Raw genomic sequence first — 20,945 nt, forward strand, 5'->3', positions numbered from 1 at the left:
ATACAAGAAAGTTATACTGAAATTACTGAATGAATGATAAATGCGTGAGCTTTAAGACTTTCAAAACATTAGCATGAGAAAGGTGACATTAATTTTCAGATACTTGTTCTGAAAGTGACTTTTCCCATCAGGCTTTTTGTGTTGAGTTGTTTCCAGATCCGTTAGTTTTGTGGGTGGTATTAATTTCTCTATCCTTCTTCTACATCAACTTTTGTTTAAAAATAGCTAATTATCGAAGTAGATATTGGCTATGTAAGTACTAAATGTTTGTGGCAGCTCTGTCAGGGCATGCCCCACGCTTGAATGTCGGAGGCAAAGTTTGCTGTTCCTGTGAGTTATTCCAGAGTGTAGCATCTTTCCAAGTGATTTGAAGCATGTCTCGATTGTAAGTCTCCCTCCAGTACATGAATTTTGGAATAGCTGTTTTGAGAATTCAAGTGGAAACTCTCACCAGTATAACTGCTTGCTGGGTTTTTTTCCATTGTTTTCAATCCGCACTGGAGAGCCAGGAAGTTGTTACCAGCTGAGTGTGTAGTCGGATACGTTAACCACGGCAAACCTCCAGACAAAACTGTTTTTGTGTGTTTCCTCCACCCCTGCCAGTAAAATCCATGCAGTTGGAGGAAACATGAGCATAAAAACAGTGTTCTGAAATGCAATGCAGCTGTAAATATTACTCTGCAGAGATGAAAAGAAAGTTTATGTATTTCTTCTGGGTAATTAGTGTAATGATACATACAGGCTCTTAGCAGTATAATAGCTCCAATCATCCTTAGAGTTCATACCCAGTAGTGCACACAGATGCATTTTAATTTTTAAAATCATAAATAACTAATTCGTAACCCATGGGGCTTTCCGCTGGTAGTCCGCGGCTTAGGTCCTGCTTCCGTAATGCGCAGGGTCCGTTCCTTTTCATTTGATGTGGGAGTGAGCTCTAACTTAATAAGACCTACAAAGGCTTCCGTAATGAGATGTGCACAAAATCTACCCAGCAGCTTAATATTTAACTGATGTGATATTTAAACCTTTCTGCTTATGCCCTTAATGTTTTTAGTTAAGGTATATGAAGCAAGTCAGGTCTGGCTTATATATGACAGAAATAAACACCTTGCTCAAGTGGTAATTTAGAGAGGAACACCACTTGTTTTCAGGAGTTACCGAAGACAGAAACTTCCAATAGCAAAAAGAAAAAGCAACCACTGAGACAGATGTATTTGAGATGTACTTTGTAATTACCCCGTGGCTTGAAGATTAAGCTTTTTGACTGAGATGGAAGGAGGTAGGGGACAGAGCGCACTCTAGTGACTGTGACATTATATTAATTCTCCAGCTTTTTGTTGCTGTTTTAGGACCTTTGCACAGAACTGTAGAAACATCGAACACTTAAATCTAAATGGGTGCACAAAAATCACTGACAGGTAAGTCAAAGGGGTTTTTTGTTTGATGGAGAAATTTGGGAAAAGAAGTAGCTGAAGGTATTTTTAGTGTGTCTGCTGTTTTGCAGCACGTGTTACAGTCTTAGCAGATTCTGTTCCAAGCTGAAACATCTGGATCTGACATCTTGCGTAGCCATCACAAACAGCTCTTTGAAAGGCTTAAGGTAAGAAGATTCAGTGTTTTGTGTTAAAGAAAAGCGTTTAAAGAGCTGTTCGACATTTAATAAAGTTAAAAAAAATCAGTGCCGAACCTTAATACTGTACATCTGCACTGACTATATCCAATATCTGGCACTTCTTGGGTGTAGACTATGCTGTTTGTGTGTGGTCTTTTCTCATGACTTTTCTGTGGAGGCCTGGCACAGTCCGCTGGCTATCATTAATTTCTAACAGTGTGTTTAATTTGGGTTTCCCACTGTTATGACTATTTGAAGGCTGGATTTAACTTTATGTATTTTTTTAATTCTCCCAGTGAGGGTTGCAGAAATCTGGAACATTTGAATCTTTCCTGGTGTGATCAGATTACGAAGGATGGTATTGAAGCACTGGTGAAAGGGTGTAGTGGACTAAAAGCTCTATTTCTTAGAGGTTGCACACAGGTACATAACTGCTTGGGTGATCCTTTAGGAATAAAATTTTATTTTGGGTTTTTGAAATCTCCATGAATTAAAAAATACTGGTTTTGTTATAGTCTTTTGTTCAGTATTACAAGATATGTACATTCTTTGGGCTGCTTTGCTGTGCTTTTAATTTCTTGTTTCTTTTCCTATGTCCGATTTAACCGCTAAATACAGTTAGAAGATGAAGCATTGAAACACATTCAGAATCACTGTCATGAACTTGTAATCCTGAATTTGCAATCCTGTACAGTAAGTATTTGAAGCTTCAAAAGGTACATTCCCTAAGAATCATAAACTATTTTTGAATGCTAATGAATTGATCTGCTACACAGTTAAATAATTCAAATAGCACATCTCTGCAGTTTACACAATTTTGTGTGGAATAGAGGTCTTAAATGAGCTGGCTGTTTCTACAGCTGAGTGTGGATTTGGAGCGTTGGGTTATTTTTAACTGTAGCAAGCTCTAGAGTAAGAAATAACTGCATTCATTCAAATCTCGTGAGCTGTGTATGTGCTAAACCATGCAGTTTTACAGATGTAGTTCTTGTTCTCCCATCCATTAAGGTCAAACATTTTGGTATATTCATAATTTTAAGGTTTCTAATTGAGCAGAAGCCATATTCTGGGCTACATAATTGAGATTAAAATGTAATGGCATCATAACTGATGATGATTCAGAACCATCTAGGTAGCAGAAGGGCATGCTTCTTCAGTAGTAATGGAAGAACACATTCATTTGTAATGAAATGACTGGGAATCGTTCATGTACTTTTAATTCTACTTAGCAAGTACACCAAAATTTGATTTGCTGTATTTTATATTTGCTTTTTTGTTGTTTCTGATGTGACTTTCTAGGAATGGGAAAGATCTAGATTTTAAATGTATTTAAGTCACCTTTTGTAAATAAACCTTAGAAAATACAGAAATAAATGCGAATTTCAGTGTTTGTCATGCAAATTTGAATAATTAAGTTGTTAGATTTATTTTTTTTCCTCTTTTGGAAAGTTTTCTACAGTTTTATTGCTAGAAGGTATCATGAAATCTGCTTGGGCTAAAACTTTCAGATCTGTTTTACACATTTGTCCCGAATGAATGTGGCATGGGACTATTTTTTATTAAGATTGGATGAAATTTTTAGAACCTGATAGATTTCTTTAAGGTGTTGAATAATTTGGAGTGTGAGGGATTGTTAAAAGTTACATTAAAAATTGCAGAAATTAAGAACAATATGAATACAAAGCTTGAACTTCCATAAGCCAAATGTTTAGTGAAAGAGAGAGAATTTTCAGATTTTTCTATCTGAATTTAGGTGCCACTGATGTTGGGCGCCTAAAGATAATGGCAATGAAAAGAAGTTCCTTCTTTTGGTCAGAACCACGCTTAAATAAATAAAGTCAGTATGTCTTTTTCTCCCTTTTCACTCTTCCTTTTGCTGTCGTCCTCCTCCAAAGTTCTTTTTCTGTTGTGTTTTACCTGAGACTAATGAAGATATATCAATGCCAGCCTTTTCTGATTATTTTTGTGGAAGGATCTCAAGAGGTCTGATGATGACCAGCTATGATCTCTGCTGCTTAAAAGGGGCATTGGCATAGAAGTGTACCAGTTTTCCCTTGGGTGGTCTGTTTGTTGTCACGTAGATAAGTACAAACAAAAAAACCCTCATGAGTGAAAGTACTTTTCCCATTGCAATTTTTGAGTTGATAGTCTGTGTGTCCTACCTAGTTATGTGTGCTTTAAAGCTTTATTTCACTGGAGATGTGTCCCACATGCTGTGGTTTAGAAGCATGCCTCCAGAAGCAGCCAGGCTCTTTGTGATCAAAGGGCTAGCACTGATTTTTACACAGCAGGTCTCCTTGTGCTTTATGTGATCCACACTTTAATTCTAGTGACTCTGTTTTATGGACCTTGTAAAATGCCAGGCCAGCTCAGGCAGCTATGAAATGAACTGATATTAACTCTGGAAACTGCACATCTGAAAAATATCGTCTTTAGAGTGTAGAAACTGTGGACTTGCAGGCATTTTTTGAGTGCTTTTCTTTCCTGAGAGGGATGTAGGCATTGAAATCACAAGCAATTTCAGAACAGAAAATTTTAATATATAACTTGAGGGTTTTGTCCATCTCCAGCAGCAGCATAAAATTTACATAGTCCTTACCTCCAAAATAGTTCCTTTTCCCAATAACAGTGTCACAAGTATCTCTCAAAGGGAACAAAACAGTTCCAGAAAATATCTTTGTATCTGTAGATGATGCAAATCCTTCTGGATCCACAAAAAGAAGACAAGACTTGTAGTTTTCTGGCTGGAATGAAACGATTTGCAAATTTAAACTACTGATATTAAAAAGTGCTGGGTTGGGGGAGGGAGCATAAGGTGATCCCCCTTTGTCCTGAGCTACTGCTATTTCTCATCCTGTTTTCATCTATGAAAGGTAATGTTTGTGGTAGTAGCCTCAGAAATATGCTATAGTACTATTAGTCTACCTAGATGAGCAGCTTATAAAAGGAATATGTATTTTCAGTTCAAAATATAGTAGAGGCCTTTGTTATCATTGGAAGAGTAATGTTAGGCCAGGAAATAAAATAGCCTGTTTCACTATGAAAGATTAGTCATTCAGCAGAAAAATTAAATTCTTGGAGTTAGGAGTCGGAGGAGGAGAGAATACTTTTTCCAGAATAGAAGACCTGTAAACAAATTAATACTTGCGCACACACCCAATAACCTAGTTCCTGTTGCTAATTTGTGTGCAGCTGCATTGGGGCTATTTCTTATAGTTCCTGTTTCAGAGAGAAAATTTTTTTATTCATATTTCGAATTTAGAGTTACTTTTTTCAGAATATCTAGTACAAAACAATTTTGAGAAAAGAAAAACCTCTTTTAGATTAGATATTTCAGCTGAAGACAACTGCATGACCTGGCTTTTACATTTATCTTCTGTAAAGAACAGATTCTATCTAATTTTTTACCTGTAACTCTTGCTTTGAAAATTATCTGGAGGTGAAGGATTTTTACCCTTGGGTTCTACTGCTCCAGTGAAAATAGGTAGTTAGCTCTCCTGCTATTGAGCTTTAAGCTCTGTTTTGCACTGTTCCTGAACTTACGCAGTCACTGGAATGGCTCTGCAAACATACAAGCAGTGAGCTATTTCACACAGTGACAACTACAATTTAAAAAAAAAATTGTGAAAATTTTAAAGAAAAAGCAAAGTGAAAGAGGAAGACAAAACCAAACAACTCTGTGCTTCAGACTGCCTTTGAGCGGTACTCAAGCTCTGTGGAAAAATACATAGATAAGTAGGAATTGTGTGTGTTGACATCAGAGAACATGATTTCACGATGGTATTTTTTTGGTTGAAAATCCACAGGTTGCCATGGTTATATACAATCTGACACTAACCGTTTCAGTAATATGACTTGATTTATGTTCTTAGCTGATGACTTGATAACGAAGTAACTTCAACCTTCTTCTGTGTTGCAGCAAATTTCAGATGAAGGCATTGTAAAAATCTGTAGAGGATGTCATAGGCTTCAGTCGCTCTGTGTTTCAGGCTGTAGCAACCTTACAGATGCTTCTCTCACAGCACTTGGTCTAAACTGTCCAAGGCTGAAGTGAGTATGCCGTGAGCGTGTTGTATGTCGTGTTGTTACTGGCCTGATCTAAGAAATTCGCTTCTGAAGATAATCAGCTGATAGCCACTGGTTTGATTTAGCTTTGTGTTGTTTGTGTTCCCTTTGCAATCAAAACATTGTTAGAAGTACCAGCTGAACATAAACTTGAGGACTGGTCCTCTGTAGCTAGCGTATGAATGTGGTCTGCTGTATATTGGAAAAAGAAGAATTAATGTATGACAAATAAAACATGTTGAACCTAGTAGTTCAATTCTGTGCTTCTAGCTAAATATTTTAGGTACTAATTACAAGCCAGAAGAAAAGAAGATACAAAGTCCATTATTTTTTTAAAAGGTAAAAATATCTGTGGTTGTGTTGTCTTGTGATATTTGTACTCTGATGTGGCTTTATGCAGTTGCTTGTCTTGTAAAAAAAAAAAAAAAAAAAGCCAAATCATACCTGAGTATTATATTTACAATTTTTATTATAAATGTGTTTTTAATATGCTCTGCAGTACATCCTGGCATTCTTACATTGTAATATGGAGTGTGGTAATGTCTCTGCAAGCACTGAGGACTGATATTTATGGGATATGTTTTGAGTAGTAGGGGCTCGTCAAGTTACAAATAATATAAACTTTTACACTGATGTAATTTGCGCTAATATATAGCGGGGATGGCTTCAGCTATAATAATGAAGCTCAGTCATATACCAGCTCTCTGATTGTAGAGACATCTAATACTTCTTGTAAGGTCTAATTTTAATGTAAATTAAATCAAAAGAAAAAATTTTTGGATGACACTACATTTCCATTTGTGACAGGAATGTGCAGGAGTCGCAACTTGTTATACTTCAATCACAGTCAGATGGAGTAAAAATTAGGGGAAGCTACATTCAAATGACAGTGTGCAGTATGCTGTCACGCAGTGTTCCTTTAGCTGATTGAGTGGAAACGAGCTTTTGTTACTATAGAAAACCCGTCCTTAAGACAATTCCAGAGTGACAGTTCCCTTCGTGTAACAGTTCATACTTCCCACACACACAAGAGCGTACGTGTGCCCGTGTTTGGGGCTTAGGAGTCTTCTGACACACTTAATTGTGTTCCTTAGAAAGCTGTGCTTTTATTACTGGTCTTTTTCCCATGATTTCTTTCATTCTCTCAATTTGCAGCTCAGATTGGAAATAAAAGGAGGTCTAAAGTGCTATTAGTTGTGCAGTTATTTCCAGCAGCAGTACAACTGTAGCAGGAGTTGTTTTGACTTTGGTAGGTAAACTGTTAGCCCCTGTCTGTGCCACGAGGGGGAAGGCGTTTGCCATTCTTCTTCAGTGAGAAACAGTATAAGGAAAAAAAATGACCCCCTGCAGTGATTACTGCAGAGAAGCGAGTGATGGAAGAACAGATGATAAAGCTGGTTACATCTAGACTGGGGGTCATATATGGAAAGTACTTGATAGAAGTTTTGTTGGAAATCAAAGGGAAATGTGATTCCACGCTTTTTCATACCTTCTGGGTATTTCCGTGTTAGGGATGAAAGAAAACTCCTGCCTCTGTTAGATGTGCTGGGTGTGTTAGGAAGCCTTTGAGTCTTTTCTGTGCTGTGCTACTCTTACTTCACTTCAGGGTCTTGGATGTCCTACGATGCTGCTTTCCATGATGGTGCTGTGTTCTGCAGCTGTTACCACTCACAAGTGCCACCTCCCTGAAAAAAACAATCCTAAACTTGACCAGCTCCCTTCAGCTGTTTTGTTGGGTTTTTTTCCCCCTACATCAAGATACAGCTGTCTCCTCACCCCTTTTTGGGATCATTTTTTGATCATTTAAGTGCTTGATACCTTCTCTGTTTTTTCTTTTTTAGTGCTTTTCAGTGTTCAGATACTGGTAGATGTTTTGGTGAGGCTTATTGAGAAAAGCACCCGTGAACCATGAATGTCTTTTTCTAGGTGGGGCTGTGAAAATCGTAGGATCATACTGCCTTTAACCCCACTGATGTTCTCTCCCACCTGCTGCTAATTCAACAGGAGTAGGGTGGTGCTATGTGCAGAGACACTCCAGGTGTGCCCAAAAGACATCTGTAGACAATGAGTGCAACTGTGAGGTCTGTCATGGAGAACACTGCTTTGTAAGAGTGGGGAATCTGCTCTCAGATATCGTTTTGCCTCATCAGCTCCTGTGCTAGGTACTTTGTCACAAATCACTGGATGGCAAATAAATGTCAGCTGTACCTGGAAAAAAAGAAGAACCCTCTGTAATTAAGTACAATCATTAAAACAAAGCAAAAATTAGAACTTTGCTCATTTCCACGCTGACCTTCCCACCTGTTTTTCATACTGGGGCCTGATTGCTGCAGCATGTGCATATATAGCTCACTCTCCCCAGTCTGCTCTTCTGACTGACTGCATACCCAGTTTCAGGAGAGCTAGAGCTGCTGGTCATGGTTTCTTACCTCTCTGTGTCCATATTCTTCTTTTCAACCAGATATTGAGTAAGTAACATCCTCACTATTTTGCACATGGCAGATGTCATTCCCATCCCCTCCTTTAAAGACAGAAATGTGATGGGGTTGGGGATCCAGTGGTTGAAAGCTAGGAATTCATGAAAGCAATAAGAAGGGTAACAAATGTGAGCTGAATCATATTTTTTTTGTGTGGTCTCGGTGGGTTTTATCCTTTCCTATTTGGTATCCTAGGTAATTTTCAGAGTAGCTGAGAGTATTTTACGATAGGTTGCTAAATGCCCTTGATGGAAGGGCACAAAGTTTCCAAATGTGAATCTGGAAAGAAAATCCAGAGGCGTTACAACCATCCATTTGGGAAGTGGTATCTGTCTTGTACCTCTCTGTTGGCTGTTCTTGGGTTTCCTTCGTCCTTCTGAACCTTGTTGAAGACTACCACTCTGGAAGTGGTTTTCAAGGGTGTATCCTGTGGGGCTGCTTACCTCTAGACTCGGCTACGCTCTTTCTTTTGGCTTTGAAGAGACCGATCCAGCAAAATCGTAGTCGGAGCCCCACATCTTGTACTCTGGTGGGGTTGTTATTTTTCTGATGCACACAGCATGGTTTTTCCCTTTGCGCTTTCTGTATAGAGAGAGCGCTTCCTAATGACCCCCTAAACCAGTGGAAGGATCTAGATGCCTCTAAGCGTTACCACAGCAAGAGGTTCTTTTGTCCGTCTTTCCCTGCCTCCTCCCTACCGCCCCTGGTACAGAAGTAGCGTTTGCTGTGGTGAGCGGGGAAGTTGCACTTTGTTTGTGCTGCGGGGGATCATTACACAGTGCTGTGGTTTCCCCTTACTCATCTCGATAGTTACTCCACCTGCAAAGTTAAAAAGTGTTCACTGGGGAAAAAAAAAAAAAAAAAAGAAAGTGAAAATGATGACAAAAAACCCCAAAACAGTTACGGGATGGAAGCCTGTTCTATGTACTTACAGTGCTGTTTGGGGCAGTTGACCTTTTTTGGTCAGTACTGCTTCCCAGTACCTCTCAAAAGAGTGTTAGATTTCTCTTTCCAAAACACTGTTGTTTTCTTTAAGGTTGTGTTGGGGTAGTTTCTTGTTTTTACTGTGGGCTCGGAGAATTTAAGCTCTTTGCTTTCTGGTAACTCGCTTCACAGTGTTTCACGCAGAGGCTCTGAGTGAATTTCTAGTAAGCAGTTTCTCAGTTTTGTGGCTTCTCAACATCCTGTGTTTAGATGACAGGTTTTAGATGCAGGCTTCATCTGCATTTTCCTTAACTCAGGGTTTATTCTCCCATATCTTTCCTCAGATAACACTTGAGGAAACTTGAGCATTATGCAGTCTTACTGAAATAAGAGATCAAGCTGCCTAAATTACGTATACTTTTTTTTCCCCCTAAATGTTGAGAAGATTTGAGGATTGAACTTAATCAGTTCTGTGACTATTAGAATCTTCTGATAAGCTGGATCGTGGTTTTTAAATGCAAATTACTGTGAAAAATAGGCATATATATACATTTGCTATTGGGAGCTTTAAGTTGCAGAAGACAGATTTGTGTCTCAGATGTATTTGCTTTTCTATCTGTTAATGTTTTCCTTAACATTTAAAACTTTTTTCCAGGATTTTGGAAGCTGCAAGATGTTCACATCTTACAGATGCTGGTTTTACCCTTTTAGCACGGGTAAGGGTCATTTCAGAAGGGCAGAGCTCGCCTTGTTTTCATTGCTGCTGAGCAGCTGTGAATTGATGTAGTCCTGCTGGGAAGGAATATGAGAAGAAGAAAAATAGGAAGAACCCAGTGGAGGAGGGGACTAAAACGTGGTTTTATTTCTGCATTATACTTAGAGCTGCAACTTGATCTATTTTGCCATCTATCATTGCATTTTTCACTTTTTCCCTTTTTTTTTTTTTAGTATGTTTCCATTGACTTTATTATGCTTAACATAATTCTAAACTTGTGTTATGTATTCTAGCCAAATTTCCCCTATAAAGATCACACATGTCCTTCTGATATTTACACCCAAAAAATCACCATATAATAGATTTATCTGAGCATACCTTTAAGTTAGAAAAATGCTTCCGTTATACTTTATAAACTATAAGCGCTTGTGCCCAGATTTATGCTGTAAATATGTAAAGTAGGCATATTGACGGTATCAAATGCTTCAAGTTAGGCTTGTGTGCTTGTTGGTTTAGGAAATGTGAATGCAAATATAATACTCTGTGAACAGGATTCGTTTACTCTGCTGCTATTCAGTGTGAATGATAGGGGTTTTTTTTCTAGGCACAGTGGTTAAACAGAGTGGTTTTCTAATTGTTCAGCCTGGGGCTCTTGGTGGTCACCTCAAGCCTGCTTTTGGGAGCTGCAAGTTAAACCTTTTCTTCCTATGCCCGTAAAAAATGGGTTGGGGTTTGGGCTGAGCCGTGGCACCATGTGGTCTGCTGCGACGTCAAAAGGTCACATCGTTTTCTTGAAATAAGTCACGATCAGATACTGAAAGCACTTCTAAAACCTTGCTAGGGATCTTTTGGAATATTGGGAAAACTGCCTGTCTAAATGTGAAGTGCAGCTTTCTTCCAGCCTTCTCCCAGACCCTATTTTATTATTTTCAACATCGATTAGCAAAGCAAATTGTTTTTAAGGCTTCTTTCTAATCTGTGATGATGAAGAAAGGTGTTCCATGGGCTTAAGTGTGTTTCAGATTAGTTTGGTGCAGGTTGATGTACGCAGAAATTGGATTCATCTGTATGCAGATTAGTTAGTTTTAGTGCAGGGGCTATAAATACCATAGGTTGGAATTGAAGTTGACTCCAAAAGGGAGAAGGGAAGCAGGGGTGGGCGAGTACTGTTACATACTGTTCAAACCTTACAGGACAAGAAGGAGACATTCCACTTAGTAAGGGAAAGGCTGAAATGTAGAGGTTTGAGCTGGCATTGGGGTATTACTTGTGATTTTATCTATTTATTTATTTATTTATTTTTACCATTTTTTGTCCTTTGATGGTGACCAAATACTTGAAGGGATTTAGCTCACAGTTTCCTCTTGGAAACTGTGCTATCCCATCTTACTAGCCCTGTGCATGATTTTATGTCTATATGTTGTTTTATTTCCTCTTTTGTTTATCTTCTTGTTTTTTGTTTGTTTTAGAATTGCCATGAGCTGGAGAAGATGGACTTGGAAGAGTGTGTTTTGGTGAGATTTAATATGAAAAGGAATATTGAATGTCCAGTGTAAGAATACAGTGCATTTGCACTTTCAGTTAGATGTGCTTTGTTTTTAACTAGTAGTGTTGTGTTTATGATAGTTAATAAAAATAACTATTGGGAAATTCTATACAGGGCAATACTTGAAGAGTAACAAGTGATTGGGGGTTTTCCAGAAATAACAGAACCTTCATCTGGTAGGGGAAGAGAGATCTTACTTGAGGGATGACTCTCCCGCTGTCTGTTGCTTACGGTTGTTTGGTTTCCTTTATTTCTAGATAACTGACAGCACATTGATACAACTTTCTATACACTGTCCTAAGCTACAGGCATTGGTAAGTTTAACTCTTTGTGAGCTGTAATACATCCCCCTGAAGCACAGACATGCACAACTCCTGCAACACAAAACCAGGCTGTTCACTCTGTATCTGGAAAAAGTTCCCGGTGTAGTACGATACGGTGCAGAATATATGCAAGTTTCATAAGTATTCTAAAAAAAGCAGATTACTCCTAAAATATTTACATGCATTATGTGATTAAAAAAAAATATTACCAGAAAGCTTGTATTTTATGGTTAACATCCTTCATATTTGATTACTTAGTTCAACTTACGGTACTCAGCTCCTTTATAGGTACTCTTAAGTGTTCACTAATGGTTTTCTTAGGGAGTGTGACACTTCACATCAAATATTGAATAAACAAAACCACCCAATGAAGATAAATGTTATCACTCTGTAATGAGTTTTGCATGCAAGTGGTGTTTCCCAAGGACTGCATTTACATAGTAAATTATGAAGGGTTTTTTTGACCTAGACTTGTGAATGTAATTGGAGAGGATTGAGATGCCTTCAGTGGGGTACTCTGCTTACTGTATTTCAAAGAACTGTTTTCTAGGGAGTGGTTGCTTGAATCGTTCGGAACATCAAAACCAATTTCGGGTGATATAAATTTGGCTGTTCTTCAGTCAAGGTACTCCAAAATTAGTAGACTGTCCTTATAATAGCAGCTCCTGTATTTAGGGCCAGTTGTCCCATAAGTGTAGACTTGTTATATACTACTTCACATCTACGTGAGAGAACAAGTATCTTTATAATCTGCTCTTAGATGGGATTAAAGGAAGGTTTTCTGCTTCATTAATTGAATTGTGCTATGATTAGTGTTACTCAGTGTTACCAAGATAGCAACATGAGGAGAGGTGGCTTTTAAAAAGGAATTTGTTCCATATTTTTTATTGTTGTTGTTTTTTATTTTTGCTTATTAATTGTCCGACCTCACTTCTGTACCATAATTCTTAACATTAAGCTAAACGAGTTGTCAGGAGATGTGGAGCCATTTATATGGGACACTTTTTGTTCTTCTGCAACAGATAAGTTTCTGTATTGTAATCTCAATTATAACCAGTACTTGCAAGAGATCTTTTGTACCAGTTCCGCCAGAGCTTCACTAGAGATACCATAAAACCTCATAATTTCAAAGTATTTTTGTGAACCTGCTCCTGTTTGCTGGCCTTTGCGTGCCAGCCCACAGACAAGGAAGTGTGGCATTGGTAAAATAACATACCTTTTCCAAGGGAGCCAGAAAAACTGGTATTTTTTTTTTTTTTTTTTATTGAAATGTATATCCTGTGTGTAGGAAGGATCCATACTCAAAGATTGTGAGTGAACAGTGATGGTGGAAAATTACAGGGAAAGAAAGAACAGACTAGCAGGTGCCAAATACCCTATGTGAACAAATCTTGATGCATCAAATGTGAAATGATGGTTTTGTAAACTCTTGTGTGGCTGTGCTTTAGCATATATTTAGGCATACTTGCAGTTTAAACAAATATTTTGAAGTTGCAGAAATCAACTTTGAATTTGTTTCTTCAGTGTTTGGAGACTCGGTAGACAGTGGAAATAAGCAAAAGCACTGTGAGACCAGTTATAATCAACTGTTACATCTTCATCAGTATCAGAGTACTCAAATGCTTTATTACTTACTGGACTTATGAAGTAATTTCTGGTGAAAGTGTTTAACATTTGTACATTCAGATTATTAGAGAAACTGTGAAATACTTCTAATATTCCTGGAGATGAGAAGACAGTCACCGTGTATCATGCTATATGTGATTTATACACAGCATTTAGTATGTCTTAAAAAAATAATTTTACCATGTCTTTTTGCTCTAAAGGTTTCAAGTAATTCTCTTCATCAGTTTCATGGTATTAACGCTTTCTAACAGGCTTACAAAGTCAGGAAAAACATTTAATACAAAGTATGTCTCATTTGGCATATTTGTTTTACGGAGTTCCGCGAACTCAGCTGTACATCCTGTATTGTCCTTTCAGCCCCAAGTACAGTGTCTCAGGAAAGCTGATTTTATAAGCTGCTTACTTCCTGGGACGGAAAACTCTTAATTAGCCAGCAGACTGCTGCCATAGCCAACAGCTTCGCGTAACCTCCTGTCCTTCCTTGAAACAGCAGGTCTATTATAAATGTTCTTTAACCCTGCAACTGCTGATTGTTTCCAGGCCGTGAGCCAAATCGAATGCTCAGAGCATGTACATAATGGAAGTAGGTATAGGAGAGAACGTAAGTATTCGAAGAGTCGATAGACTTGCAGAATGTAAACATGTCGTAAGATAAAACACTGTTGATAGTGGCAAGAGCTTCGTTTCTGTTGTTTTTTGGGGGACGGCATGCACTAGTTGTTTGGAGGCGCTGCCGGCTGCTCACACTTGGGGAGTGAGTAAAATTGGACCAGCTGGAGCTGAAGGGGAGGTGCCGGGGTGGGTCCCCATCAGACTCGAGGGGAGTTGCAGACCTGTCTCCCAGCCTCCTCTCTGGTTACTTGTTCATCCTGATGAGCAAAGGAGAAAAAAAGTTGAGGGGAGAGTTGCTCTGAAAGGCAGGAGAGACCCTGCATGTCTGGTAGCAGGCAAGAAATGCTTGTGACTCTACCTGAGGTAAAAATAAGGGGAAGGCTGGTAGTCCTCGGGCTTCCTTGTCAGGCTGAAATAAAAGAAGGTAGATGTGATGTACCGAGAGAAAGGAAGGGTTACATGTTTAATTCACACGATTGGCAGGAGGTACTTCTGAGCACTAGTTAGCTTGCGCCGAGTCAAAAAGCCTTTTTGGATTGCTGCAAGTGTTTCTTCATCAGTTGCCGTCTGAAAAAAAACTTGCGGCAAGGAAACGCTTCAAACCCAGTCACCATTAGACTTAGATACAAGCACAGGCAAGACATGGGGCTGAGCATAAAGCAAGGAACTAGCCCAAAGCGAGGGGAGTGAGAGTTCATAGATCCTGCACATTTCTCATGCAGAAGACTTGAAAGCGTTCATTTCAGTGGTGACAAAGAGTGTTTTTTAAGCCTCCTCCGAGGAAAGTCTGTTTCCTGTTGTCACCATCATTGCTTCTCCAAAAGTCATGAATTCCCTAAAGGAACCAGGAAACTGCTTTATGTGGTGCTACTGCCTGAGATGCTGAAACTTTTTCCATGCTCTTGAAATTCAAGGGAGTAAAAAAATACGTTGAAGAGGAACAGAATTTTTTAGTTTATTTTGCTGACTGTTGCAGAAAAGACCTGCTCCCACAGCTGTACAAGATGTTTATTACTCCTTGTGTGCAGAGCCGGAGGTGCTAAGCACTCGTGTTTTTTTGAAATCATTATTTGGCAAATCAATGCAGTCTGATTGTTCTTTATCCATGTGGACTTGCACAGGCTTGGTCCTGGCGGTATGTGTGGAAACACGGTAGCTCTGAAACAGTAACTCCTGTCTGTAGATCCTCAGCTATTCCTCTGCGTTCTTGATCATCCTTTAAAGTTGTCTCCTGTTTCTGGCACATGTGCTGTTTGCACCCGTCAGTAACGGAGGTGCGTGACAACTGGAGCAGAATTCCCACGTTCATAGAGAGCAAAAGGGCCTGAGGAGTTTTGCCAGTGACGTGTGTCTTGGGACTCTCCTCATTTTGAAGCAAAGTTAAAAATAAAGTACAGCTCTTCTTTTGTTAAGTAGAGCTGTGTCTTTTGGTACTCTTCTGAATTTCAGCTGTATACTTTGTCACTCTTTAACCCCTAGAATGAAGAAAGTTGGAGAGGACTTGTGCTGTTTAGAGTATCATCTTAGGACTGAGTGATGTCATTAACTGCTTGCCTCTCCGTTTTAGAGCTTATCTCACTGTGAATTGATCACCGATGATGGGATTCTTCATCTGAGCAACAGTACGTGTGGTCACGAGAGGCTACAGGTGCTGGAGCTTGATAACTGTCTTCTCATCACTGATGTGACTCTGGAACACCTGGAGAACTGCCATAACTTGGAGAGAATTGAGCTGTATGACTGTCAGCAAGTCACGCGAGCTGGAATCAAACGCATCAGAGTACGTGTTCGCTGGCTTGTTCCAGTGGGGACGCCCGAGCTGGTGATAACTGCTTGAGATGATTGTATGAATCCTGCGTGTGTCCCAGGCAAGGGAGGATGGAAAAAAAGTCTGAACATCGTTCTGTTAGGGCCCCATCTCTAGGGACTACATGTAGCTTTTCTATATGAGCAGTAATAATTGTCTAATTCGGTTTATAACTCGTGATAAGTGCTTATCTTCTGCTTTCTGTATTTTTTCATCTACAGGGTTCTATGTTTTTAGGATTGCGTTAGTGCCATTCTTTAACTCTCTTAAATTATATGTTAATATACAGAATCAATAGCAAAACATCTGCATGGAGATTTCAGTTAATAGGTTGTAGGGCCGTTCGGCCCTGGAATCCAGCCACAAACTCGTTTCCTCTGCGTACCTCCCCCATTAGGTCAGGGACCGCCTACCTTCGGGGGCAGCGGTTTAGCCTTACTGTTAACCTTGTCTGCAGCTTCGTATCCCAGATTTGTCTGAACACTGCTGCAATTGGAAAGCTCATCCCTGATAGTGACTACTGAGGGCAGATGCCCTGTTCTATTCCATGCTACTTTCTAGGATGCGAGAAACCGGTAATGTGGGAGATGAGATACAGACAAGTCTTTCTTCAGTAGCCAGGGGTGCATCTCTCCCCTGCAGCACAACCCGTGTCTCTCTTGACAGGGAGCTCTCTGGGCTGATCGCTGCTTTATTGGGAAGTAAGTGGGAACCCCGAGCAGGTGAGTGCCCAGACATTAGCATGCCTTAGCTGGATGGGACATGAGAATGACACGTCAGAAGACAGCTTGGATGACATCAAGCTTATAGTTGCTTTCTTTTTAGCTAACCAGCCTTAACGAGAGCTGACTTGTCGGCAGTAAGTGAGGCGTACTGCTTTTTTACTAGTTATGTGTATTTCTCTCCCGTTATAACACAGACTTTTCATCCACAGGCTCACCTACCTCACGTGAAAGTTCATGCTTACTTTGCTCCAGTAACTCCCCCCCCCTCGGTGGGAGGGAGCGGACAGCGCCTCTGCAGATGCTGTATTATTCTTTGACAGTAAGTGCAACCACACAGAAAATTTCATCGTTGTCGTTGAAGAAAAGAATGGGACTGGGAGGCAGTGGAAGGAGTCGGTTTCCTGACAGTCCTAACGGTGGTGTTTGGTCATCCAGTTTTGTGACAAGAAAAGCATTATTTTTTTTCCAGGTAAAAATCTTAACATAATGTGCAGCTGTGGATTAAGTTGGTGATGCTTCGGTTTGTATTAGTAACTCCTTCCTTCTGTTGGCATGAGAAGTACTGTGTAAACTGTGGGGGCATTTCAGCATAGCAGCTACTTGGTGAAAGTTCACTAAACTTGGAAGTTAATTTGCATTTGTAAGCACTATTCAGTGTGAAGTTCTAACCTAAGGTGGGGCTCAAGTCTGTCACACCAAGGAACCGATCCTGCTGTTCTGTAATATACACGACAGATCAAATACCAGGTTTAAGGACAAATCAGCTTTAGCGGATGTTGACCAAAAAAAATGCAAGGTAATCATGAGCTCTTACAGCAAACCAGCTTATACTTTTTCATGATTCAGCTTCGTATTTAATTCCATAACAGGACATAATATTTAATGTCAAAAGGTAAGATAGTACCTCAAGATATATACTTTCCAAGCTTTTGAACTTGGTTCCGTTTTGAACTATGTGTTAGTATAAAGCTTGCCCGTCACTGAAGCACGTTTGATGCCCAACGCCATCGGCCTTTAAAAGGGGTAAGAAACCCACTGTGGTAGAGCTTCTGCACTCCAATTGGCTGCCACACTCATACATGGTGCTCACTGTAAGGCCAGTCCTGCGTGTCCTCAGTTACCTCCTCAGTCTGGAAGGGAAGGGTGCAGTGGCTGTAGGAAGAGGGCTGTGTCACTCGTGCTGTGCTACAGCTGAAGCACGGAAACTGGGTTCAGTCACAGGAACTATGGTGGAGCGAGGAATTCGGTTCAAGCTGTTTGTCCCAGATGTTTTAGGGACACAGCAAGCAGCTGGGCAAACGCATCTGTAGGCAGGAGTTGAACCAAACCAAACCTGCGGTTTTCAAATGTAGAAAGCCAAACTCTTCCCGTTTGGGTTATTTAAGACGCTGTCAACTTTTGAATGAGAATAATAATGTATTAACTCTTAAGGCCATGCTTTCATCCTTAGTATTTTCAGTGCTAGAGGGGTTAGATAAATGAACTTTTTTATATTAAGCAACTTAATTATCTGAGAGAAACTACTCAACAGTTCAGAAAGCCTTTTTAGTGTAAGATTGATTGTGTGTGTGTGTGTGTGTATGTTTTAAGAGTTCAGGGCCTGTGTGTTTACTGGAAATCAATAGAAATACTGGCTTAAAAAGCAGTTAGAGAGGCTACTACTGGATCGTACTGCAATTTCCCCCCACAAAATTTTAAGCTACTTTTTAAAAGGAGTGTGAACATACTTTCATGGACAAGAGCGGCTGTATCGTGGCTGTGCTTCACACGTACACAGACAATGGGGACAGTAAATTAGGATCTCAACTTGGAGGATAAATTACAGGTTAGAGGGCAGTACATGGGTTTCTTTACTACTACAAAATAAGCCAATCGATGGGGCTTGTTTTGCGCAGTAGCGGAGGAGTGCTGTTACAATCATACTTAAGAGTTCCATTATGATACTGCTGCAATGGAATTTTAAGCAGATTTTATTCTCAACTGTACCAGGAAGGTCATGGCTACCAGGATGTCAAGATGTGTTGCCTTTTGTTGGCTCATTTTTTTTTTCTAAGAACATAATGAACCTTGTAAGTCTATTGCATTAAAGATGTATAAAAACAAATGGAACCTACTCTGATATAGGACACTTAAATAAACAATCAGCTGATGTCAAATTTGAATTTGTTTCAATTATTGCAAATTTAACTACATTTTCCATTAGAAGCAGAAGATCTATGTGCGCGTGCATTGGGTGTGGGATAAAAACCACAGAGCTGGTTTCCTCCCACTATTTAGCTTTACCTACCATTATTGCTAAGGTAGGTCTTGCACTTAATATAATCTTAACAACAGAAGTATCTCTAATGCGCGCGGGGGGGAAGTAAGTTAAGTAAACCAAAAGAAAAGCACATTTACAAAATTATTGAAAAACATTTATTATACTTAAATTGAAATGTGTACATCTTATTAAAAAACAAAAGCAATTTGCTGGTGCCATAATTTAATTCCAATTTCAAGTGAGCTGGACAAACTACTGTACAACTTTCAATATTCTTTAAAATTAGATATTTGGATACTTTCCAATCAAGGATTTTTCCACTTTTATAAAACATTTGGATTTGAATATGGTGTGAGCTGAAAAGACACAAGTGTCAGTTCAAGAAAATACTAGGACCAAACAATACCCAAAGATGAGCAACTTATAGGCAGAAATGTTTACGTACATAAAATTTTACTTTCAGTGCAGAAAAAATAAAAAAAAGGAAAGAAACTCTAGCTTGGATGAATTTAAATTTTCAAAATGCTACAGCTTTAAGAAGCTTTTCTGCTAAGCACTTGAGACAGTTATGAAAAGAGGGAATGAAAAAAAAAAAAATCAACGTTGCTTTGTTACATGCTGTAGTAGTTGTTTACATTGAACACTGCAGCATAAAAAGCAAACTCTTCCCAGGCTTTTAAGCCAGAGATCAAGGTGGAACTTGTCAAAGGCCAAAAAGTGACAGCTGTGAAACTGTCACTTAACACCTTTTGGAGTATTCCCCTCTAAGTACCTAACCAGTTGACACTTAATGTTAAGACAGGAAATGCTGTGCGCCATGTCTTTACAAGAAATACCCAAAATATTGAAAAAGCACGTTGCCTGTTTCGAAGAAAAGTAAGTATTTGGTCATATGGAAGAGGCACTGTAACAGTTGTACAGCATGGATCGGGGGGCGAAGAAAGGTCAACAGAAAAGGTGAGATACTTGTCCATAACAGCAACTACAGCAAGGCATTCACCTGCTGGGAAGGAGACGTAAATGGTGTATATTTAGTGTTTCTTAAGCAATTCATTTGATGTTGCTGAAAGCTATGGCAGCCCCGTGGTGCCAGTGGGTCATCGTCCCTCATCAGCATGATTCCACTAAGTCACAAAAATCCACCTCTCACTGCTAGTATTTTTAAACCCACAATTTTACAAGCGAAGAGTTAAACTGCAGCAGTGCTCCGCAGAGAACCTAGGAAACGAAACATAAAGGATGCATAGGCAATTATTTTCCATTAAATTTGTTAAAGCAAAACACAATTACTTGGTACCCCACAGGATTTATATTAATCCTTCCAATAAGGTACTATTGATAATGCAGTTTGCTGCATGCATATATTGCATCTGTCTAGGGCTTCTTAAAAGCCCTGTTCTGGCATTTACACTTCTTTTACATACACTCTTATACACAATTTACACGGGAAGCTGTTTTGACAGCTTTACTCTCAAAGACCCGACAACCTGATCACTATCAGCTTAACTACTCATCTCCACACAGATTAATATGTGCTCTGCTAACATCAAAAAATAAAACCAGCGTAAGGTACAAGCAAGTAATAGACAAACTGGCACAGAAAGGTAAATGCCCCAAAATAAGTTTACATTCATCTCCAACTGGATACAGGTAAGAGAAAAGCAACAATGCTTCCCTTCTAGAAACTGTATCTACTGGCCATAATTTGCCTTATTTCAGGAAAGGGCAAGCACCTTTGCTTACGTTGTCTTCCATGCCTGTACGTAAGCTGTCATGGCATTATACCTCTCATGAGGACACTTAGCTATGGCAGTGATAAGAAAGTTCACCTATGAAACAGCTCATTAGAAAGGTCATTTTGTGTTTTCAATATGAAACATCGTATACGGTGAAGCTAGATCCTAAGGTTTTAGATGATCTTCATAATCTTTAGGCAGGACTGCAGTCTGCGCTGGAGTATCAGTCTAGCAATCGTGTGACATCACTTCAAAATTATGTGGAAGCCTTCACCATTCTCAGCTGAAAAAGAAAAAAAAAGTGTCAGTCTTTCATAAATAGAACCATAAATATACTACCCAATGCACCAAAACATCAAAGTATGGACTGTGTAGAAGTGGTTCATTACTACTATGAAATACTGAACACGAAACATGAGACATCAGTAACCTGCTACTCAGATTAAATGCCTGAAGAATAACTAACTTTTGAAAATCTCTAGTTTGCAGTTATTTCTGAGCTCTTCCTAGTATCCAT

The 20,945-nt window shown here is 39.3% G+C and overlaps 2 protein-coding genes across 2 annotated transcripts in view; one reads left to right on the top strand and one right to left on the bottom strand.

The window, feature by feature from the left end:
* The window catches only part of FBXL2 (F-box and leucine-rich repeat protein 2), a 49,280-nt gene extending 32,023 nt beyond the window's left edge, over positions 1 to 17,257 (top strand). The window contains exons 6-15 of the mRNA XM_009895034.1: positions 1,350 to 1,418; positions 1,505 to 1,600; positions 1,909 to 2,035; positions 2,231 to 2,305; positions 5,532 to 5,662; positions 9,734 to 9,794; positions 11,263 to 11,307; positions 11,597 to 11,653; positions 15,468 to 15,680; positions 16,642 to 17,257. Coding sequence (XP_009893336.1) covers positions 1,350 to 1,418; positions 1,505 to 1,600; positions 1,909 to 2,035; positions 2,231 to 2,305; positions 5,532 to 5,662; positions 9,734 to 9,794; positions 11,263 to 11,307; positions 11,597 to 11,653; positions 15,468 to 15,680; positions 16,642 to 16,749 — 982 coding nt within the window. The 3' untranslated portion in view covers positions 16,750 to 17,257. The remainder of the gene's footprint in view (positions 1 to 1,349; positions 1,419 to 1,504; positions 1,601 to 1,908; positions 2,036 to 2,230; positions 2,306 to 5,531; positions 5,663 to 9,733; positions 9,795 to 11,262; positions 11,308 to 11,596; positions 11,654 to 15,467; positions 15,681 to 16,641) is intronic.
* Positions 17,258 to 18,824: 1,567 nt separating this feature from the next.
* UBP1 (upstream binding protein 1 (LBP-1a)) overlaps positions 18,825 to 20,945 on the bottom strand; it is a 43,773-nt gene continuing 41,652 nt past the window's right edge. Inside the window, exon 16 of the mRNA XM_009894994.1 lies at positions 18,825 to 20,711. Coding sequence (XP_009893296.1) covers positions 20,674 to 20,711 — 38 coding nt within the window. The 3' untranslated portion in view covers positions 18,825 to 20,673. The remainder of the gene's footprint in view (positions 20,712 to 20,945) is intronic.

The sequence above is a fragment of the Charadrius vociferus genome, unplaced genomic scaffold, assembly GCF_000708025.1.
Source record: "Charadrius vociferus isolate BGI_N301 unplaced genomic scaffold, ASM70802v2 scaffold51, whole genome shotgun sequence".
Classification (NCBI taxonomy): domain Eukaryota; kingdom Metazoa; phylum Chordata; class Aves; order Charadriiformes; family Charadriidae; genus Charadrius; species Charadrius vociferus.